Below are 23,101 nucleotides of genomic sequence, written 5' to 3'. Positions count from 1 at the left end.
ACAGGATCTAGGGAGGTCTTATAGATCCTGTTATAGTCAAACATTACAGGTCGCATCCAAAATATCTTGCTATATGTATATGCCGTCTCTTAAACTGGATTGCATTGACAAGGGAAACGGAAGGGCACCTTCTGAGTGTAAAATAATCTTGGTGAATTGTGAGGCAGGCAAGATCTAACAAGCTGCTGAGCAGAGTCTTACTGAATCAGCATCTTCAGTGCTGAAAGTCCTCCCATCTTGTCCAAACTGTAATGTGCTACTACGAACAGAAACTGGCAAAATGCAACTTCACAATGGTACCTCTAGGACAAGACTGGCACAGCAAGGCACCCCATGGGACACATTTAGAAAAACAGGTGCACAGATGACTCAATAAATTGTGTTAGCTGAAGGTAATGGGGTTTCACGCTGTATTTTATGCAGACTTGACTGCTGTTGAATGAATTAGGAGTTGCTGGGTTTTATACGCAGCATGACTAGTGGGGTGAAAAGTGTTTGCATCGCTGCTTTAGAACTACAGTTGTGTTTTGATCTCTGTTCCCTTAGCTTTAAAAATCTGGATTTTCACTTGATTTGATGGGGTCTTTTATCTTCCTAGCAGATTTAAGGCTGCAAAGGCTATCCATGAGAAGGCTGTGTGATCCTGATGTTTCTAAGGTCACAAAGTGTATGGAGCATGCCTTGACCGCCAAGTACCCAAGGACGCGCTATGGAGTTGGATGGGATGCAAAGTTATTGTGGCTCCCGCTCTCCTATGCCCCCACGTTCCTCTCTGATGCGATGCTGAGAATGCTTTTTCCAGTTCCAGAGGGTGACAGTAATCCAGCAAAAAGATATGAAATAGATGTTTAAGGCAGCTGAATGTGCCAACATTTTGAAGCAAACTGTTGTCTCCACGGTGCTCTTATAGACTCTTCTATCTTGCCTGGTGAATATAACTTCTGAAATTTCTAATCACAAAATCATAGGATTGTAGAGCTGGAAGAGATACAAATCTAAATGAAATAAAATACAACTGCTCAGTGTTGAGGGAAATGCTCATGCTGGGACTGAGTCTTGGCACAAATTAAGCCCAAAGAGTTTACAATGCCGAGCTTCTTAGAATTTTTTCTATTAGGAAATTATTGGTTCAGTACATGATTTGATGGGCACAATGGTCTTGGAAAAGGAACAGGATAAAGGTTTTGTTTGCTTAAGGTTTTCTGATTAATCATTAAAAACTAGCTCAATTAAAGTTTACCTCCGTTCACCAGAAAGAGAGAAAGCCACACAACAGGACAGTACAGCAGCTCAAGAAAATCCCATATTTTCTTCCATGCTACTTTGTGCGAATGCCAAGCAGGGCTCAGGATATTGAAATTAGATTTCTGTTAAATGCCTTGAAAGATACCTAAATGGAACTTCCCTTCAAGAAATGGCTTCTAATCAGAAAAGGTTGTTTGTCCTTGTCCCAGGCCCAAGCTATCATCAATGAAAGAACTGAGATCTTAAAGCTGATGTAAGAGCACTGTTGCAATATAGATGTCTCCCAAGTTTATTACCCATTCATCAGCATTTTAGTGCAAATTTCTAATAAGCATATTTTAATACACAGCTTTGACTAATGTACATTTTTGCAAGCCATTTACCCTAATATAATGCACTTGGGATGTTATTTTCACTAACAACATCATTATTATATATTATGCCGTTCCCATAATATATACATTTTGATAAACATTGTTCATCTGGAGAACTATACCACAAAATCCAGGTACATGCAAATTTCTAAGGCTAGCTTTCTCCTTTTTTTCCCTTTGCACCACTTTATTTCTTTAAAACTGAACACTTTTCAATAATACACACACACATAAATGGCCAGCAATTTTAGTTCACATATCATTTGGGGGAAGTGTGAATCCAATAGATTCAGCTTTAAACATGTACTAAATCAAACTTCTCCATTCTTAGCAGCAACAGACCTTTACTCCTCATGCCATGCAGCTTTGCAACTGCCCGGTTTGCTGAAAAGCTACCTGAATAGGTCTTCTATGTGATTATGGATGTGGCTATTGACGTTTCTGTGCTTGGACTAAGTAAGTGCATTTGAAGCCACCACAATACCAGGGAGGGGCACCGTGGCCAATCACTAGCTCTGTCTCACAATAAATGACAACCATGTCCTTAAGAGAGGAAAACACCTTGATTCAACCATAAAGCATTTCCACCACGATCACCCTCTGCAGACTTTTTCTGCAGGTTCCCACTTATTTGCATTTGGCTGCTAACAATACCATGGACCTGAACTGAACTGTGTACATTTATTTTCTTTTATTTGATAAGTTTTATATATTGTTTAATCAACAACAAAAGTTTTCAGAAAGCATTCATAAGGATTTTTTTTTTAAGTTGAAGTTTTCTCGTTCCAGGTTCCTGAACTTATCTGTGCTTAAAAATAAATAAATAAGAATTTGGGGAGTTCACACCTCTTTAAAAAATAAAGTCATGCCACAGCAAATGACCACTTCAAATCTTTCCAATATGCACGTGATTGTGTTGCAAATTCCCTTTTCTGCAATTTTCTTTCGAACTACAAACTATGTATAAGCATATCTACCCTTGGGGAAAGGGTGGTTGTTTCTGACTTCTGAACTCTACCCAGTAGATGAGAATGTGACTCAATGCTCTACAGTCCATCAATGATAACACAGGCAATGATAAAACACACATTAGATTTATTCAGCAGCAGCATTTTCCAGTTTTCTAATCAAAGTACGTATCAAGGTAATAAAACCAAGCATATTAAAAGAGGGATAGCATTTGACTTGTGAGAATTCAGGTATATATATATATATATATATATATATATATATATGCGCTCCAAACAGCAGAAGTCTAGTCTGTTATGAATTTCGAAGCCTGGCGTTATTCTGAGTAGCTAGGTCAAGAACACTAAATGGCAGCTCAGACTATTCCTGGAGTGGCACATACAATTTTCCTGAAGGGGTTCAAATTATGGCTACAAAGCAGTCTTGATCAGTAGTAAAAACTAACAAGATGTACAGTACAAGGCTGTATCAGTAAAAATGGTTTCCCTTTCTATTGTTGCCCAGCTCAGGAAATAAATAGTTGACAAATATCAAAAATGTTCACATGAAAAACATCGGAGACGGCTCATTTTAAAGCGTACCAGCATTGTTCATATTGCTATGGCACAGAAATCAAGCATTTTGGATAGGGGGCTAAAATTGGTTTTAACCATACACAAATGACTTGCAGAGACTTCAGCTGAGAATAGAACTCTTCCATTGATGACCAGGAAAACAAGTTGCTAAATTAAATGTGGATGCAGCAAAAATGTAAAGCACACCCCAACTTCCTACAGACATTTGGAATGACAGTGTATAAAACTGGGACCTTAAGGAAAAGATGATGTCTGAGGGAAAGAAGGATTCTATTTCCAGCAGGAAAAATATTAGCCCGAGAAAAACATTCTGTGCCACTTGTAATTCTTTTGTTGCCCAAGAAAAGAGCTGTGGAAAGTGTTCATGTTCTGTTTCGTATCATACAAAGAGGCACCTATTTTTCATATGCTGTGGTATGTAAAACAGAGATGGATAGAAGAAGCACCAGTGCAGACTTAGCAGAGAGCTGCCTATAAATATATGCTCTGAAGGTTGTTGCAACTCAGCAGAGGGCCACCACCTTCTCCTCTATATTATTTAGTATAATTAATTACATAAGGGGTGCACCCCTCATGATGCAGTTTCAGAATAGATTCATACGAAAACATCGACATCCAGATAATCTTTCAGAAATTTACAAATGTACAGTATATTTATAACATTACTTTCAGAGAGTGTCAGTGCAAAGATATACATATAGTACACCGTGATAATTGCTCATAAAAATAGGCATTGACATGTGTAAAAAATAATAACAACAAGGCATGGTTTCAACAGATGTCTCCAGCTAAAGGCTAAATATATTTCTTTATAAAGAGATGTGAACCATTTTTTTTCCTCCTTCTGTTTACAAAAATATATGTGCAAACGAGTGTGCCTAATTATTCCCTATTTGAGCTAGTTATACAACAGAGTCCTCTTTGACGAGATTGGCGGTGTCTTTGAACGAATCCTCAGTTGCTGTATAGGCTAACGGTTGATCTCTTTTGAGAATGATCTTCTGAGGCAGTGATGGAGATGGGGGAGGGACACTTTCAGCATCTCCCCTGTGTTCCTTGTCCATCTGAAACAACAAAATGTATTGTACAATATGCTCTGAACATAGCTCTCCTCAATTGACACCTCAGTTTTAGTGACATAGGCAATAGATGAACACACACACACTCTTTCTGTGTGTCTGTTGATCTATTGCTTAACGTGCTTTACAGAGTAGAGAACAGGTCTGAGGAACCTAAAATCTACCATTCAACACAAGGGAAACAGCAGAGGCAGTGGAGACAGGGAAGCAAGCAGCAAGTCACGAATACATATTTAGACTTAGTTACAGGCTCTGTTACACCTGGGCATGGGAATTAGGGGCCTGTGGCAAAGGCTTCACAAACATGGTGGGTACTGAGGAAGAATCTGAAGGCGGATTGAGAATTTTATTTATCCTCCAAGGCAGCCTTTCTCAACCTGTGGGTCCCCAGATGTTGTTGAACTACAACTCCCATCACCCCTAGCTAGCAAGGCCAGAGCTCAGGGATGATGGGAGTTGTAGTCCAACATTATCTGGGGACCCACAGGTTGAGAACTGTTGCTCCAAGGATCTCAAGGCGGTGGACATGGTTCCCCACCTCCCCACTTAATCCTCACAAGACCCCTGTGAAGTAGATTAGGCTAAGAGATGGTGACGCTGACTTTGTTGTCAGAGGCAGTTCCAAGCTTGTGGAGGAGAAAGGTAGAGTGTTCTCTTTGTGGGTGGGGGGAGAGAAACTGAAGACCTTCAGAAAGGGGGTGCAGTGGGAGAAATGAAGCTTGGGGAGGGTCCTCCTAATCTGCAGTGAATGGTGTATCAGGGAGACCTAGTAGTGACCATAGTGCTTTAATTCCCGTCTCATGCTCCCTCTCCTCTTCCTTTGCGACTTAAGTTATGCATCTCATATATCTAGACACGCACATTCTACTTTTTGTAATCTCCAGTCTTCCTTCCTTCCTTTTCTGGAATGTATTGCCACAAAACTGATCAGTACATATGTACCAGCAGCAAACACTTTATGTGCCTCTGATTGACGAGCAAATCATTCACATGCTTGTTGCTGCCGATCCGAAAGTGGCTCAAAAACAGTGGAACGGGGGGTGGGGACTTATGCAAGCTCTGCCGACGCACATGGGAGTCAGGAATGGAGGCCCCCCCCAAATGATCTCTGCCTATAGTCTCATATCCAACAATCTCACAAGACATACAGCAATCCTTTCTGCTATGCCCAGAATTCTACTATCTTACACATTACAGAATACACACTGCTGAGAAAGAGAGCAGAGCAGCAGAGGGCATCCCTGCTGAATTGAGGTCCCCAGAGAATCTGACCTACTTCTTAGCACTTGCTTCCAGTGGGAGATGTGTTGGGCTAAGACCTAGGAGCCCAAATCCTACCACTGTCATGGTGAGGTTCATGTTCATATGCATGGCATTTATCAAAGGGTCCATGCCCTTCAAAAAATGGCTTCTAATCAGAAAAGGTTGGTTGTCCTTGTGCCAGGCCCAGGTTATCATCAGTGAAAGAACTGAGATCTTAAAGCTGATGTAAGAGCATTGTTGCAATATAGAGATCTCCCAAGTTCATTACCCATTCATCAGCATTTTAGTGGTCCATGCCAGTTTTACGTTTTAATCCATCTGTCATAATGACAGACCAAGAGACAGACAGACAGGTGTCATCCAGCACTGCCTTCTTTTTTCTTTTTTTGCCAAGAATGAATTTGAGCAAATTGGCTTTACCTCTGAATAGATTGGATTTTCAAAGTTAGTACTCTGCTTCATTTTTCTTTTAAAGAAGCTCCACTTTGACTCCTGGAAGCGTAAAAAAAAGAAGTTTGAAACTTTGCACCTATTTTTAGATCAATGGTGATTCAACAAACACAAGCTGAAAATCAGAACTATTCCAAGAAATTAAAAAAGTCTGACTATTTAGCACCTGGTTTAAGCAAATGTCAAGGATGATCATTGCTGTTCCTGCAGCACAGACTGAGGCAAAGGTGGAGAGAGGAAAGACTAAAACAGATGCATGGCGGAGTTAAACAGGCACAACTTTTAGTTACCAGATCTGAACCAGGCCAAAGAAGAGAAGAAGAAGAAGAAGAGTTTGGATTTGATATCCCGCTTTATCACTACCCGAAGGAGTCTCAAGGTGGCTAACGTTCTCCTTTCCCTTCCTCCCCCACAACAAACACCCTGTGAGGTGAGTGGGGCTGAGAGACTTCAGAGAAGTGTGACTGACCCAAGGTCACCCAGAAGCTGCATGTGGAGGAGCAGAGATGCGAACCCAGTTCCCCAGATTACGAGTCTATCGCTCTTAACCACTACACCACACTGGCTCTCCAGTGTGCATTAAGTGAAACACAAGAGGGCAAGAATGGGTGTAAGACGAGAAATAAACAGGCATAAAGATGCAGATATTTACAAGTGATGACTACCTTTAGTTTTGGTAAACAAAGCATTCTTGGTGCATATCTAAATTATATGCAGTATCATGGAAGGCAAATATCACTGGCTGATATCCAATGAAGCAATAATTAGAGCAGACCCTTTGTAATCAATGCACTTAAGTTACTGACGCCATTGATTTCAATGGGTCTGGCTCTGAGTATGGATTGGATATCCCACATTCATGAATCAAGTGCTGTATGGCACACTTGACATCCAAGGGCTCTACTAAGCAGGATGCCTCATTCTCCATATTCAATCCTGGCACATTTTGCAGGAACAGCCTTCTATTACCGGTGCTGCATCTGTACTTGCAGGAGGCTGAGAAGCACTGGGAGATACTGGCGTGGCATATACTGGATTCTCGAAGTTTTCATTCCCTTCGCTGCTGGAAGCTGTTACCTGTTGACACAAAAGTGTTTGAGAAAACAGCAAAAACATGCGAGCGATTTAGTTTCTTGGTGCATTTATATACAAGCTGCCTGCCAAAGCACTCAAGGTGGTTTTAAAAAAAATACTAAAGCAAATAATATAAAATGTAACATTGACCAGGTGTCATGGACTGCTTGGACACAGAGGAATGGTGGGAGGAACCAGCTGGGGAACCACCAAGGGAGTGATCATGGAGAGAAGAGGGAGAAGGCTGGGAGGAGGTGGTGTTGGAAGATGAAGAAGTAACAGGGCTTAGTGAGCAGGGAGAGTCTGTGGCAGAGGGAAGTCAAGAATCAGGAGGCAGAGGCAGATGCTGAAGCAGGAGAGTAGGAAGAGGAAGGTCAAGAGGGAGATATGAGTCAGGCTGGTGAAGAGGCACAGGTGTCTCCTGCTGCTGCTGTTGTGACAAGCTCCTCTCCTCACTGGTCTCCCAGAACCAGGAAAGGCATGAAGAGGGAGGAGGTGAGATTAGCGCCACACAGGCACAGTCTCCGATTGCTTGCAAGAAACTCTGGAAAGCAGGAGAAATAAATATGGCTGCTGGGAGGCAGAGACCTTTAGTCTTGGCAACAGATTTCACGGAGTAGGGACCTACAGGGCATGAGCTGCTGTGTTCCACTAGGCCTGAAACTCAGCCAAGTCTGTGAAGATTGTGTTTCACTAACTCCAGCTTTGAATTGTGCGATTTACTGACCAGCTTGCTCTGGGATACCAAGGTTGGGAAGGAGGGGACAGTTTAATTGAAGGAGCCCCTTGGTGTCTTCTCTGCCTGCCTCCCTTGTTCTCTTCCTCCTTCTCCTCACAGGAAAAGATGGTGTCCGTTGGGCAGTGTGTGTGTGTGTGTGTGTGTGTGTGTGTGTGTGTGTGTGTGTGAAATCAGACAATCTGAGCCCTAGTGCTGTCTTGGTCTGCCTGCCTTGCTCTCAAACATCTTCAAACCTACAGATGTACTTTCCAAAGAAGGAAGATTGGCGAAAGCAGTATCAAATGGTTAATAGGCTAAGAAAAATTAAAGACCACCTATTATGTTTGTCCCTTACTTGTGTGGGAGGGACTACGTTCATGTCCCCAGCTCCTCCGTCTTTCGTCGTATACATCGGGTTCTCAAATGTGATTGGCTGCTTCCCAGTTTCAACAGCAAAATTTTCATTCTGAGAACAACAGTGAGATGCTCACTTCCAAATAATATTGTGTGGTTTTCAAATAAGTTTTAAGCAGAGTGGAATTAATGAACCCAACCTAGTCATGGTCATTAATTTCACTGGGTCGCCTCTGAGTAAAATATAGCTGAATACCACCCATTAATTTTATAAATTCTTAAAGCAAAACATAACAGTAACGTAAGAATTCCATGTAATTTTAATTCTTCTGGGATAAATATTTTCTCTCTTTTAAAAAGAAACAACCAAAATATAAGCATTATATACTCTAGAATATATTCAACCCAGCATGGAATTTACTATACATTATTGTTTCCAGTGACATATGAAAAGAATAGTGTATGAGATTATCAAATCAAGCCAATTCTCCTAAGTGTGGCTGAAGGATGATGCTACATAAATCATTTCAGCTGGTAAAAATAAAAATATTTTCCCATCAGTCACTAAAAAATGCCACGCAACAGAAGGCAAGGTTCTACAAATCAAACATCTTGCAAGAAAATACACCCAAAACCATAATTTCCAAATAGATACCACACTGTAGAGCAGGGATGCGGGAACCTGTGGCCCTCCAGATATGATTAGACTACAACTCCCATCATCCTATGCTGGCTGGGGCTGATGGGCTTCGGAGTCCAACAATCACTGGAAGGCTGCAAGCTCCCTCTCTTGGGTTCAAAAAAACCCAAAAGAATCAGCTAATTAATGAAAAACAGGAGGATTTATTTATTTTTCATGGTGGGAAAATGGCTACTTTTGGAGGGTATGTGCATTAGTCTTTGTTTTACACTGGAAATTTATGTTCTCCTTGAGGACAGAAGGTTAGTTGGCATAAGGAAGGGTAGGCTGAAACTTCAAATGAGTATCTGACAATGGAGGAGATTCACCTCCTAGGGGAATACAGCAAAACCCCCATTTTAAGGAACTAACAATAAGAACACTGCAAACGTGCCGTCTAAAAGCTGGCAAGAAAATTATGGCAAAAGAGGGAACTGAACTCTCTTCCTCAGGGCCTATGAGGCAGAAAAGGCATGGCATGAAACTGCTCTCTGTCAAAGGCACCGCCAGCTGCCTTCCTGTTTTGAAGGAACAGAAATGGACAAAGGAGAGCCAGAGTCTGTTTTTCCTCTCAATGGCAGAAGATCAGCCTGCACAAGGAGGCTGAAAGGCAGTGCGTTTTAGGATATGAAACCTCAATAGTGCCAATTGATAGTAATGTCAATTCCACTGTGGCCTGGAGCAACCTGCATTGGGAAAATAATATTTACTATATCCTATATTTGTCTGGAAATGTATTCTAGGGTCAGGAGGTGTGTGTGTGTGTGTGTGTGTGTGTGTGTGTGTGTGTGTGTGTGTGTGTGTGTGAAAGCCCTCCTACAGTTTCCTGATCAACTAGAATTCCAGTGTACAACATTCCCCCACAACTCCACGTGTAGAGAATTTGCCGGTGCGATTTTTGGCATAGTTACGGGATCTTCAATATAATATTCAGAGACAGCACAACCACCTCTGAAAACACAACTGGCTCTTAAACACACACATTTATTTCAACTGAACATGTGCAAGGGAAGTTCCATGTGAACAGGGTGGTTCAAATCCAAGATCCACCAGGGTGAGACAGTTTGGATCCAGTGGATCTGAGGCTTTCTGGGCTCAGAGGGCCTAAGCTGCTTTTAAGTTCTCACCCTGGCTGAACTGGAGATATGCCAGCGTAAGTTCTGCAACCTGGTTTAGCTGGTGGAACTCAAGTCAGTGTTACTTATGCCAAAAGTGGTGTGGCAGGGGAATCATGGGAGCAAGGAGAGACTTACACCTACTCCAAACCCCTTTCAGCTCAGGCACGTGACCTAGCAACCTTGCAAACACTCAGCCCGGGGGAAAAGGATGGAGTAAGCTAAATTTCTCTAAATGTTTGGATTGGGGGAAATATGCACCAATAGCTAGGATTGTTCTGGAAGTGTGACCCTCGTTTTACAAAGTACTGTATGTCCATTTTTGGTAGGTAAAGCGTTTCCCCATCACAATACTATGGTGAGAGGTCAAAATGAGACACTTCATATGGGAAGGGGGGGGGAATTCTTACCATTTGCATTGCTCTGTCAATAGCAGATTCCGCTCCAAAGCCAGACCCACCAATGTCCATGGTCACATCAGCTCCAGGGCGGAATGTTACCCCACTCCCATTTTCCGTGGATTTTACAAGAATGCTTAGGCTTTGAAAATAAGAACATTTAAAAAAAACACACCAGCAGAAGATGGTTTAATAAACATTAGTTTCTCATCGTGTCTTTTTTAAATCAAGTTTTAATTGTTTGGAACTGATGTGGTAATAATAACTCATATGATTGAAAAAAGAAAAGTCAAACTATTTCTTGAAGAAAAGCATTTCTGACACTGCAAGCAGAAGTCTCCATTGCTACTTAAGCTGAGACACTTAAACATATCTCTACTGTGAGCCAAATGTCCTCAGGGGTAAGGGCTGGAAAGTGTGGATTTGTTGATATGGCAAGATATATGGGTTCACTGCGAAAGCTGCACAGGGCACCTCCAATCTTGAACACAGACAGCCCCTGTACCCATGTTTCTTGCTCTGTTCCTTCTATAAGCTGACTCGTGAAGAACGTCTGGGTATGTATTGGAAGGGCAAATAGGGCTCTACAAAGACATGGCAGATAGCCAACATAACTAAAAACTTCTTTATTTGTTATCCGGGATGAACAGCTAAGCGACAGCTGGATGACGCCGTCAGTTTTCAACAAAGACTTTGTGAAGAACAGTGCTATTGATTATGGGTATGCAGAGACAAGTGGAAAGCAATCTAGGCACTGGAGTCCAGCACTCACAAGGTATCAGTAGCTAAATCTGAAATCCCAGAGACATGAACCAGAAAATGCACATAGAGTTGTGTCTACTGTGACTTCATGTTTCTAAGAGTGTCAATAAATTCTTGCTCTTCCTCCAATTCAAAGCAACTCTAAGCATATTTTTCTTGCAAGTGAACCACACTGAACATGGTGGGACTTACAGGTAAGCATATATATAGGACCTGCAGCTGGAGGAAAATGACGCTTCGAAACACATATGAATTTGTTGCTCGTTATTAGCAGAGGCCATTGTGAACCACTTTTAACACCTTTAACGTGTACAACAGCAATATATTGAGACATTTAGACCTTGCAATACCTACCTTGGAAATTTGGGAAGCGAAGGTAAGAGAGAGCCCGTCCGTCTGTAATTTAAAAAGCCTCCCACAGCCAGAGATCCAATGATGATAGTCAGAATGATGGTCAACAACACGGCCACTGCTGCTACCAGAGAAGACAAAGGGTAAGCGAACGATACGGAAGATACCGCTCAGATGTCAACACTGCCTCAAGAATAACTTATAGACTAGCTCTCTCATGCAAATGTTTTCAGGCCTGTGCATGGTTATTCTGGATAAAAGTATAGTTCAAAGCTTACTTGTCCCAGGAGGCACACCCCTCGACAATCCTGCTTCGCAGTAATTTCCAGTATAGCCATACGGACATCTGTAAAAGGGAAGCGAGATGCCTAACTGGAATTGACTACTAAAACACTGGCTCTATTTAATGCCCTCTGTGAGGTACATTGGCATGGCATGGTTTTTCAAACTCATTCCTTAGTAATTGCATGTTTCAATGGGAGCACACACACACCTCTGCTGACTGTTTACTTGGAAATGAGCATGCAGGAATGCTGAGTCACAAATGAAAGAATTCAGCTTTGTAAACATTAAAGATTTCATTTCAGTGGAGTATTAGTGGCCCCTACAGGCTCAGCTGAACGCAAGTGTGTGTGTTTCTTTTTTGCTGTTCTTAAGAGATATTCCTTTAATTGGTAGAACAGGCATCTGAGTAACTTGTCCTCTGACCCTTTCTCTTAAAAATAAAAACCTTGCTGCATTTAAAATTGTCCATCTTTAAGGAAGCGTCTTTGCTTGCCGTTTCCCCATTTCCGAGGCAGCAGATATTCAGCTTTACAAACACCTTTAGAATGAGGTCTTAAGAGCTACAATGAGCAAAAGCCTCATTTGAGTTGAGGTATCTGTTCTTGGGCTGTACCATTTCAGACTGCTTCACCTCATATAATTTATTCCATGCAAATTCAAAGCTAGAAAAGGGTACCCTACAGCTTTCGCCACGATGTGTTAGTTTTGAATGTGTGCTGTGGGATGAGGAAGCATTCAAACATTCCACACACCCCTTCCACCTGCAGCTTGAAATGGCACAACCCAGCAATGGATACAGCTCATCAGTGGGGCTGATGCTCATTGATTCTGGTTTTCGGTACCCATGATACAAGAAGAGGCTATCAAGAAAGCACTGACTAGACCTGCTCCCTTTGCCACTGACATACATGTGGGCCATGATGCACCCTGGCCAATGCAAGATCGGGACCAGTCTGAGCATACGTAGATGCATGGGGTTCCCTCTGTGGTGATGGAATCTGCAGAGAGGACTTTGTTAATGGGCACCCAATAGAATTCCAAATACACAGAAGCTCTGGCTGACCAGGGTTCCTGCTCCCATGGAGGAAGCACTATGCGGCATGTATGCATATAGCTCGCCCATCAGACTAATGCTGTTCATGTGTCAGAAGGGTGCGAGTATGTGACTGGTGTACACTGTTTGCGAGTCGTCTTGAGTGCATATTGAAGAAAGGCAGGGTAGGGATATTTTTTAATGATCATCTCTTTTCGCTTGCAGACTTTGGTGATGTTATAAAGAGCAGATCTTCATGTGCTACACACACCTTGCCAAATCTCACCTGGCCCTTCCATATAAACTTACTTGCATTTAGGAAGCCCACTTTCATCAATGTAGCATGTCCCTCCATACATGCACCTACAGGCAGGAGGCATCGTAGGAGGAGATTCAATGGCTATAAAAATGGAAAGCATGTGTTAATAGTCTTTATGTACTCTGCAAAACATAAAGCACCTTATCAATCTCCAATTATTTCCACCATTTCTTTACCTGCATCGCACTCTGTCGAACTGCCTTCCACAAAACGAGCTCCTTGTGGGCATGCACAGGTGTATCCTCCAGGTCTCAGCAAGCAGAGGTGGCTGCAGACATCCTTGCATGGATTGGACACTGTAATGATAAACAAAGACACACCTGAAGAGCTTTTAGGAGAGCTAATGGGATCCTTCCAACCAGACAAGAGAAATAGGTTGGGTATATGGAAGCTGTAGACTCAGTGGAGACACAGTGCTGCTCCATAGGCTTGCAGACTTGTCCCTCCCCCTCTCACGAAGACATTCTCCCTCCCTGTCAGTTTCTGAACCAATCGGTCATGTTATCTCTGCACTGGTGTTTCTGTCATTCGCAGTTAGCGCCAAGCCACAGTTTGCAGCCATGACCAGAAGCAGATACTTCACTAACAGTGGTTAGTGAAAACACAGGCAGTCAAAATGCAAACTGTAGTTAAGTTACAAAGCTCATAGTAAGGGAAGGATGGCTGCATAAGAGGGGAAGAGAAAGGAACAGGGAGCACCAGGCAAGCCTAATTTCCTAGAAGAATTAAGTTGGTGCCAACCTCCTGGGACAGAAGCAGGCACTACAAGATTAACGTGTCTGAAGAGCACCTTGAGTGTTTTGCCCCATTTCTATCCATGGCATACACCTCAGGTAGTGTCTTACTGTTTTAACTACACTCCTAATACATGCTATTTCCTGTCCTCCCCAAATGGCAAGGGCAGCTACAAAATAGCCCATGCCTGAGATGGGCGATGCAGGCAGGCAGGTGAATTCATTACTGCCTCTGTCATGAGAGGAGCATGATGTACAAATGATATATTGCAGTAATAAAATGGGAACATGCTTCCTCTCTGGCTCACAACCAGCTTTCTTAGATGTTTTAAGAAATATGATGCCGTTATTTTCTTTCAGTTGTTGGTCTAATGATTGAATCGCGAGAAGCTTTATATGCAGAGCACCCTTCCAAAATGGTGCTGCACAAGGTGGGAAGCCTCTGTCCAACACATGCAGATGCATGCTCAGTATTCAACCACGCCAATCATTCATTTTGTGGGCAGAGGCCAATTCCCAGCATGCCCTTTCTCCCCAGACAGGTGATCAGAAATTCTTAAAATGGACAGTAACAACCTTCTCTTTTGGGCATGTGGAATCTCTCTCATCTGAAGGGCCGCATTCCAACGTGGGCAGCTTTCCAGGGGCCACAGGAGAAACAGAAGTGCCTCACCCAGAGAAAATAGCCCCTCCTTTATTGAACTCCACCTCTCCTTCCTATTCTCTGTTTGTGCCATGAAGAACCATAACAACACCATATCACAAAGGGGAGAAAATTGTGTACAGTGGAAACACGAAAAGGAAGAAGGCTTAATTCACAGTTCAACCAGAAAGGCTTATTCAGCAGCTCACTCGATGAGGACTCTGGCCAGCACCAGTTCTATGCTTTCAGAAACACCAATATCATGCGCGGAGAGTTGTTGTAAGCTATTAACATTTACGTAAGCACTAGGGCAATAAAACTATTCCAATGTATACAAGAATGTATGCTTTTTTCTGCATATTTTCCCTTTTATATGTATCTTTGTTTGCTCCTTCTCAATTTTCCTTCTTTTTTCTGTATCACTTTATTTCTTTTAATTGAAATCACCTTAACAAAATATAACTACTTTAAAAAGCAAAGATTCATAGATGATGCACTATACAAGGCTGGCCATTACCTGACTGATTGCATCTGTGCTGGTGATAGATACGGACTTGAGTAAGCCAAGGGTTTATAGTCAGCATTTTTACTTTCTCTCCTTTCCCAAATTTGTCTTCTTTCCAGACTTCCCCTCTTTCCTTAGATATCCAGTATATGTGACCCTCGAAGACATCAAGGCTGTATGGGCTGCTAACTATTCGGTGAAATAAAATAGCAGGTTAAGTTAACATGCAAAAGGAGAGCAACGTTGTTGTGGTCTAATGAACATTCATGAAACCAAAGTATACCTTCCGCCACATCATATTAGGGCCATTTTCTAAGATTTCCTTCTAGTGGCGATTAATGCATGTTTTGGAAGCAAAATCACAGTGACCTGTGGGAATTTCACAAGTAAACCAGAAGTACTTTCAAAAAGACTTCAGGTTTTTCCTTCACAAATGAAAAGAGCACAGGAATCTGCACTACTTGCCAAATCTATACCATTGCAGGGGTTCTCAGACTTTCTACTCTGGCTGAAAATTACCGAGGCAAACAAAATGGTGGCAAACAGAAGTAGAGCTTGGCATAATCTGCAGGCAATTACTGACATACTTTTCTACTGAATTCTAATCCATCTTTGAAAATTGCTGAATTATTTGTTGCAGCATTTTGCTTGCGGCAAGAGATTGCACAGCTTAACTTTCCTCAAGATAAATGCAGACATTTGCTCTGGACGCATTGCTGTATGCTCTGGAGGTGTTTTACCCATCTCCTGCCATTTCTTCTCATATTCTCCTTTCCATGTTCAACTTGGACCTGTTCCCATACACTCACTGCAAACTGCATGTTTCATTCATCCCTCCTCCCTTGTTCCTTTCACATCCACTTCCTCCTTATATAAAAGCTTTACCTTCCTCATTTCCTTCAACACCTCACCTCCTTTGGCAACTTTCCCTCAGTGGAGAGACCTCCCCCCCCAACTTCTCTGTTTCCTGGCCAAACCTTTACAAGAAGTTATTGGTACTGGCATTGGTTGAACGAAAAGCACTAATGGTTAGGGAGTGGTGTTGTCAAGTGTGGTGGCACTGAGCTGGCTATGACACAGAAGGCCACTTGAAAATTTGAGTAATAGTTCCAGTCCCTTGTCCCTCACTTCATCAATAATAACCACCCTGCCGCCAGCCATCTGCCACCATAGTCTCCCAAGTATCTTGGGGAAAACTTGGATTAAAATTGCCTCAGTCCGTGTTCATATACATACGTCCATGCAGAACAGTCTTCCTGTCTGTTCCATCAAATCTCATTGATTCAATTAGGTTTTCCTTCATATCACTCCAGTAGATTCTGTCATTGTTCAAATAATCAACTGAAAGGCCAGTTGGCCAGCCAAGGTCTTCAAAGACCAATGTCTGCCTCTGTTGCCCATCCATCCAGGCGCTTTCGATTTTGGGTTGCCTTCCCCAGTCAGTCCAATACATTAGCCTGAGGAAAGCAGAATCAGTATTTTTAAATGGTTAGATACAACATAGCAAAGCACACAAACACTATGCAGAAAAAGAGAGAAATCTCCATGAAATGAGAATCAGGCTGGTAGGAACTTGGCAGTTCATGGCTGACCACTTTTTCCCTCAGAGAAACATGCTCCAGAGTCCTTTTGTAGCTATCCAACTTTATTTCATATTGTGTGCACACGGCTCTGTTTATCTGTACTTGCTGCATTTCATTTTATTGATTATTTCTACAGTATTTCTTTGTCTCTTTTATCCTTTCTGCAACCTTGTAAGTAAGATTGAGAGATTACGATGTACCTAAAATCAAGACAATGGTTTTCACAGCAAAATATCCAAACTATTGCCTCTCTGTTGTGCCATGAAATTATTTTTTGTTTCTAAGAACCATTCTCTTTTTCTCTCTTTTGTGTTTTCCACCAATAATTCCCTGCTAAACTATTTCTTTACAATGTGCTATTTCATGTTACATTGATAAATATTCCCTTTAAAATGATAACAGTGACTCCCATCAGAGGAGATTGGCGCCAATAACTCAGACAGACACCAATTATGCTTGCTGTTTCGAAGCTATGTGGACTTTGCCAATGCACATACAATGGAGCCCAATACCTAGGCGAAGTAAAAAGCTACTAATGCACATCAATATGAGGATGATTTGCTTTTGAAACTTTCCCACAATGTAAGGGTTCATTGTGGCCTATTTTGTTTGTTTGTTTGCATGCTGCTTGCTTTTTATGCCCATTTTTACGACCATCTGCTGATGAGAAAGCTATCAGCTGCGCTAAAACAATTATTGTGCAACACAGTTAACCCCGAACTGATGTACTGCTTGTTATATGCAATTGGAGTGTAAGTGGTGACTTTAGTTATTTATCAGTTCAGTCGTAAAGACAAAACAGCAGAATTCAGCACAAGGGTCCCAACAACAGAGGGGAGGGAAACCATCTACCCTGCTTTACTGAGGTCTGTCTCTGCTTCCAGTCGTGACATAACAATAACCACGAGAAGTCTTGTGACATTTGCCCATCACAACCTCTGTTAGTTATTCAAAGTATTTCAGGTAACATATAGAATATAGATATTATGGTGCATTAGATATTTCCTATTCATTAGATATTTTAGACAGTTCATGCAGCATCTCCTTTCGTTTATATTCATGCTCTAAGCTGCCAAAATGCTTACCCAAGTTTGGGGTTGACAGCAATAGCTGCTGGTTGGTCCAGCGAAGCGTAGACGAGCCACTTTCGGTATCTCCCATCAAGCTTTGCCACCTCTATTCGATTTGTCCCAGAATCAGTCCAGTAAAGGTGCCTAGTTGAGATCCAATCATTTTTTTTTTAAATAAAAAATGAACTTTTTGTCAACACCAACTACAGTGTATGGGAAAGGCCTTTAAAAAATATTCAGTAGTAAAATGCCAAAAATTCAGAGACAATGCCAAATAAATGTGATACAATGCACACGAGTTTATGGTTGCTGTGTGAGAGGTGTAAATCCCCTTGTTCTAATTCCCCTATTTGCTCCGGGTTTCCCTCTCAGTCCCCTGGAACAAATTTGGGTAGGCAGGGAGAAGTCCCACTTCATGAACCAAAATTGTTGCACTCATTAAATTACATTGTTGGGATTCAAAACCTGGTGTCTGGAGCTCACAAAAGAACTGATATTAGATCTGGAAGAGATATCATATCTAATGCAGATGTGGGAAATAGGATCTGATTGATGGGATTCTCCCCCCTGCAGACCACTTGTGGGTGCAGACTGGTTCATCTGTCAATCATCTGATGTCACAACGGCCCAACTTCAAAGGAAAAAACTCAGGAGTGCTAATTCAAGCTGTGTCTGATTTTAAGCTGGAGCTGTAAAGTGTGCTCCCGATTCTTCCTTTTCATCAAAAAGTCACTGCTTTTTTAATGTGGCACCTTTTTGTGTGAATTTGGCATAAGGTAAAGGTAAAGGGACCCCTGACCATTAGGTCCAGTCATGACCGACTCTGGGGTTGCGGCGCTCATCTCGCTTTATTGGCTGAGGGAGCCGGCATACAGCTTCCGGGTCATGTGGCCAGCATGACTAAGCCGCTTCTGGCGAACCAGAGCAGCACACAGAAACGCCGTTTTCCTTCCCGCCGGAGCGGTACCTATTTATCTACTTGCACTTTGATGTGCTTTTGAACTGCTAGGTGGGCAGGAACAGGGACCAAGCAACGGGAGCTCACCCCGTTCCGGGGATTCGAACCGCCGACCTTCTGATCAGCAAGTCCTAGGGTCTGTGGTTTAACCCACAGCGCCACCTGCGTCCCAGGAATTTGGCATAGTGGAGGGTTAAAGAAAAAGATGGCAAATTCCAAATGTGCTGCCATTTAGATGCATGGGGGGGGGGGGAGAGATCGAGTTGTGCTTCTGACTCTTCTTTTTGGCCATGGCTTCAAGTTTCTCATGCTTGATGTCGTACACCTGGTAAAGTGCACATGGGTTGCCCAACACGGCAACCTCTGAGGTCTGGGAAATGTTTAATTAGTGGTTCCCTCGCACTGGACAAAAGGGCATTAATAATCTTTAAAAGAAATAATTAAAAGAAGCTAAAGGTCAGAAATCAATCCTTCATTGTTTCAAAACAGGTAGAGTACCCTAGATGAGCACCTGCACTGATGGTTGGGACATACATGTTTTGAATGAGTCCAGGACTTTTAACCAAAAAGGTTACTCTATTATCAAGCTCTTCCAGACTGGCCTTTGACTCCAACTCCCATCAGCCCCAAGCTGCATTGCTAAAGCTCAAGGATGATGGGTATTGTAGTCCCAACATCTGGTGGGTACCAGGCTGGGGAAAAACATTCATTCATTCATTCATATATATGTGTGTGTGTGTGTGTGTGTGTGTGTGTGTGTGTTCAAAGATGAATAAGGTTTTCTGAACCATTTTTATTCAGCTTTTGCGCTTACCTCCCAACCCAATCCACAGCTAAACCAACAGGACTGACCAGGTATCTCAGGTTCAAGTCAACTTCTTTCACGGGATTATTTCCGCTGCTTTCAAATGTGGGGATATAGGCACGTTTGATGGAACCAAACTCTGAACCACGCCCCATAATGCTGTAGTATATGACACCTGTGGAAAGTTCAGAGATCACTTTCCTTTTTTCTGCCATTAGAAACAATTCATCATTTACTCAGGTCAAGATCGGACCCCTAAGGTCACTCAGTGCTTCTGTTGCAGCTATAAGGCAAAATATAAGTGAATTGCCCCAAATCCTGACTAGCACTTAAAATGGGCACTTTTAGTGAGGGGAACCCCATAGCGCCCTAGAGACCCAATAACTTTATATCCCAGAGAGGAGACTCAGAAACAGGTAACAGGGAGATGGTTATATGTGACGTTGAATCCCCTCAAAATATTTAATTAACGAAGCTGCTGTGTGGGCAGAACAAGGTCTGCTCGTGTAACAGGACTTTCCATCCCTCCCCTTCTCATGTGTGCCCCCTAAATCTGCTCTGGAGGGTTGGGGGGGGGAACCAGGTTTAGGTGGGGGAATGGGAGGGGGCATACAGGGGAAAGAGAGGGGATAAAGTCCTGTTGCACAAGTGGACCTCAGCTCCTGCTAACATACCCCAATTAGAGTACTGTTGAATTCCACCCATTACTTTTGTTCCTGAGGCCAGATTAAAAAAAGAACCTTCTTTTTTAGTTAGCTGAGGGATAGCCGGGGGAAAAAATCAAATATACTCACTGAGGCCTATCCCCTCAGGATCCCAGTGATAGTCTATGGCTTGGATGTGCTCCTCATTTTCAATATAATCAGAATACTGCTCAGATGACATATTATACCTTCGAATGCGGACGTTGTCAGGCAGGAGTAATATTGGTGGGTTACCTGAAAAGACAGTTAATACATTTTGTCACTCTTGTGTTTAGCAATTCTTTCCATGAGGGAATTCAGGGTAAATAACTGATGTGTCAAAGGGTCTGCTTCCATTTTGAAGAAAACATTTTTTCTGAAACTCTTGGACCACTTTGGACTGTAAAATTTAGAGGCTATTCTGCAAATATTCAATGTTTCCCCTGCTATGGATTTTAAATCCTTGCTATCCCCTAGTTATACTTGGTAGCAGGTTTCTTCAAACCTTCTTCAAAGGTGAAGGGTGTCAAGATCCAAAACATTGTTTTTATATCAGTCACTTGTGCAGACCTAATGAAATTGGATGGCCCATTTTATCTTAGAATAGCAGTCCCCTGTACAGTAACACAAACAGCTTTCAAAAGTTGCCTCAGTTTCAAAAGTACCTTGCCACACGGCACGAAGATGCTCGAAAAACAGGGCACTATGGACAGGGCATTTTTTGAGTGGTGATGTCCTGACAGTAGAATACACTCTGAGGAATGGCTGGCTGGCCACCTATATTGTGGTCTTTTAGACACCAGTTGAATTCCAGTTAACTTTATTTATTTATTTTAGTAGTATTAGTTGGTCTCCAAGGTGCTACTGGACAATTATTTTATTTTATTTTTTTATGGTCCATGAACCATACATGACAGTCTGTCAGCAAAGTGTCTTTGATTTATATCAATATAATCTGCCTTTAGAGAAATTACTACAGCTAATTTTCTCTTGATGACAACCAGCTACATCATGAACAGCCCTTTTGTTCTCTGGAAATGTGCAAGGCTATCTGCGAGGGCAAGAGACAGGATACTGAAGATGTCACAGATAAGTTTTAGTTTGTTTTCAGATTCAGCGGCGTAACAGCAGTCGAATGGTTTTACTGAGCCTTACAATCACGATTCTACACAAATGAGTTGGGAAAAAGAGAGCAGAAGACAACAGACAGCAATGCAATGCAGTGTGGTGGCCAAGAAAAGAAAAAGACTTGTTTCAGAAGACAGTTCATGGTGCTTAGTTTTAATTTAATTTGGCTCTAATGGAAATGCTGGCTGAGCTTACCACTGGCAGCACACTGGTCTCCCTGCTGATCTCCAACAGATCTGAATCCCTCTGCACAGAAACACTCGTAGCTTCCTTTGGAATTCTTACAAATCTGGGGGCATGTTCCAAAGATCTCACACTCGTCAATGTCTGAAGGCAAAGAGAAAGTATTATGAACTTAATGGCAAAATAACTGCCTTGTTGTCGCAGCAAAGGCCTATATAATGTATCTCTCTTTTTATCACAGGAATGGGCCTCTTTAGCTTCTCTTGACTCTGTCTCCCTTGCTTTGCTCGGGTCCTTTTCTTTTTAAGCCCAGGCACCCAAGTTCTGGGTCCATCCCTGCCCAATATTCAACTCATTTTATCTCTCTTGCCTTTTCTATTTCCTTTTTTCTTTTTACCATGGTCCATTCCAATTTTCTTCTTTCCTTTATCTTCCCCCTTCCTCTTTTCTCTCCCTCATTTTATGAATATTCAGACTATGAGCTTACAAGAATGGAACCTGTTTTATCTTTTTGTGCATAACGCAACATTAAGAATAATGACAGTAGCGGTAGCCATACTGTGAGAGCCTGTAAAGACGTATGTGCACGGACATTTTATTCCATTCATTGTTCTTTGGATCCAATCCAATGCACTCTGCAAGCAGACACTGCTTTTCAGTGAGAAACTACAGTAGCCATTCCAAAGAAAATGAGTCTTCACAGGTTTGAAGAGGAAACCTACACCAGCAATCCATCACACAGAGAAGTATCACCCTAACTGGTTAGGCTCCGAAGAGCAACACAAGGGAGAGAGAAAAACAACGAGATCCAAAACAGGAAGGTGGTTATCTAAAATGCTTTAGGAACCTGCACCTAAATGCTATGAGAAAAATAGGATTCCACATAAATAAACAAAACATCTCAGTGTGATGAAATGCTTAGAGAGCTGGCACAGAATGTTTTATCAGTGCCATAATGAAAATGATGAGAGAGTTTATTAAAGCTGAGCAATTTGGAGATAGAACTCTATTTCAAGATGAAAGGTACCATCACAGGTATTTCTGTTCAGTTCACTGGGGCTGTATCCAGGTCTGCAGGTACATATAAATCCCCCTTCACTCAAGTTGGTACAGTTGTGTTCACAGATATTTTCAGCACAGGTCCTACCCGTTCCAGAATCTAAAGAACAAAACAAAACATAGGTTGCATTTTAATGAGAAACGGAAACAAATTTCTCCCTCACCTCTGGTCCTCAATGAAAAAGAAAAAAAAAGATTCAGATCCTCAAAATGCATCTACTGAACTCCTGAAATCTCTTGAAGGTTGATAGCTTTTTGTTTTTTGTTGTTGTTTTGAACTATTAAGGAACATTCCGAAGGCCTGATTTCCTCCACTGTTTAAAATTCTTTACAAATAGAGGCCGATAGGACCTCTCCTCCTTCACAGCTGGCCTAAGCAAAATATGCCAGTAATGTAGGGATGCTACCGGCATCCTTTTCTTCTGTGGGATCATGTGGGCTTTAGCTCACATGTTCTTTGAGTTGTGTTGTGGATGGAAGGGGTCTCACCCAGCCCTTCAGATACATTAGGATCATCACTGCAGCGAACATCAAAGAAGAGGGATGGAAACAGATGAGAAGGTGTAGGGAGCGAGGGAGGCACACACATCAGGTATCAAGTACAGAGGACTGGGGGAGGAAGAAGGCTGGGTTTGCATTCCAGGATTTATTCTGTTCCAGAGGATTTCTCAACGTTTCCCAATAACACGGGGCACACGCAAAGCTCT

At 42.2% G+C, this 23,101-nt stretch overlaps 2 protein-coding genes across 7 annotated transcripts in view; one reads left to right on the top strand and one right to left on the bottom strand.

Annotated features, from left to right (window-relative positions):
• LOC310742765 (retinol dehydrogenase 5-like) overlaps positions 1–988 on the top strand; it is a 36,927-nt gene extending 35,939 nt beyond the window's left edge. For 4 of the 5 annotated variants that reach the window (XM_083572265.1, XM_083572266.1, XM_083572263.1 and 1 more), the window contains exon 5: positions 599–988. In XM_083572265.1, the coding sequence (XP_083428391.1) occupies positions 599–852 (254 nt within the window). In that variant the 3' untranslated portion in view covers positions 853–988. The remainder of the gene's footprint in view (positions 1–598) is intronic. The other variant, XM_083572264.1, reaches the window with a different exon arrangement.
• Positions 989–2,694: 1,706 nt separating this feature from the next.
• The window catches only part of LRP2 (LDL receptor related protein 2), a 144,755-nt gene continuing 124,348 nt past the window's right edge, over positions 2,695–23,101 (bottom strand). Inside the window, exons 64-79 of one of the 2 annotated variants that reach the window (XM_083625423.1) lie at positions 22,363–22,494; positions 21,348–21,479; positions 20,136–20,279; positions 19,351–19,516; positions 17,594–17,722; positions 16,162–16,382; positions 14,938–15,114; positions 13,220–13,339; positions 13,034–13,124; positions 11,685–11,752; positions 11,410–11,530; positions 10,306–10,435; positions 8,103–8,213; positions 6,925–7,032; positions 5,926–5,997; positions 2,695–4,227 (exon numbers count right to left, since the gene is read on the bottom strand). In XM_083625423.1, coding sequence (XP_083481549.1) covers positions 4,066–4,227; positions 5,926–5,997; positions 6,925–7,032; positions 8,103–8,213; positions 10,306–10,435; positions 11,410–11,530; positions 11,685–11,752; positions 13,034–13,124; positions 13,220–13,339; positions 14,938–15,114; positions 16,162–16,382; positions 17,594–17,722; positions 19,351–19,516; positions 20,136–20,279; positions 21,348–21,479; positions 22,363–22,494 — 2,084 coding nt within the window. In that variant the 3' untranslated portion in view covers positions 2,695–4,065. The remainder of the gene's footprint in view (positions 4,228–5,925; positions 5,998–6,924; positions 7,033–8,102; positions 8,214–10,305; positions 10,436–11,409; positions 11,531–11,684; positions 11,753–13,033; positions 13,125–13,219; positions 13,340–14,937; positions 15,115–16,161; positions 16,383–17,593; positions 17,723–19,350; positions 19,517–20,135; positions 20,280–21,347; positions 21,480–22,362; positions 22,495–23,101) is intronic. The other variant, XM_083625422.1, reaches the window with a different exon arrangement.

This window comes from Podarcis filfolensis, assembly GCF_964270895.1.
Source record: "Podarcis filfolensis genome assembly, chromosome: 1".
NCBI lineage: Eukaryota > Metazoa > Chordata > Lepidosauria > Squamata > Lacertidae > Podarcis > Podarcis filfolensis.
This window is presented reverse-complemented; position numbering and strand designations above follow the sequence as displayed.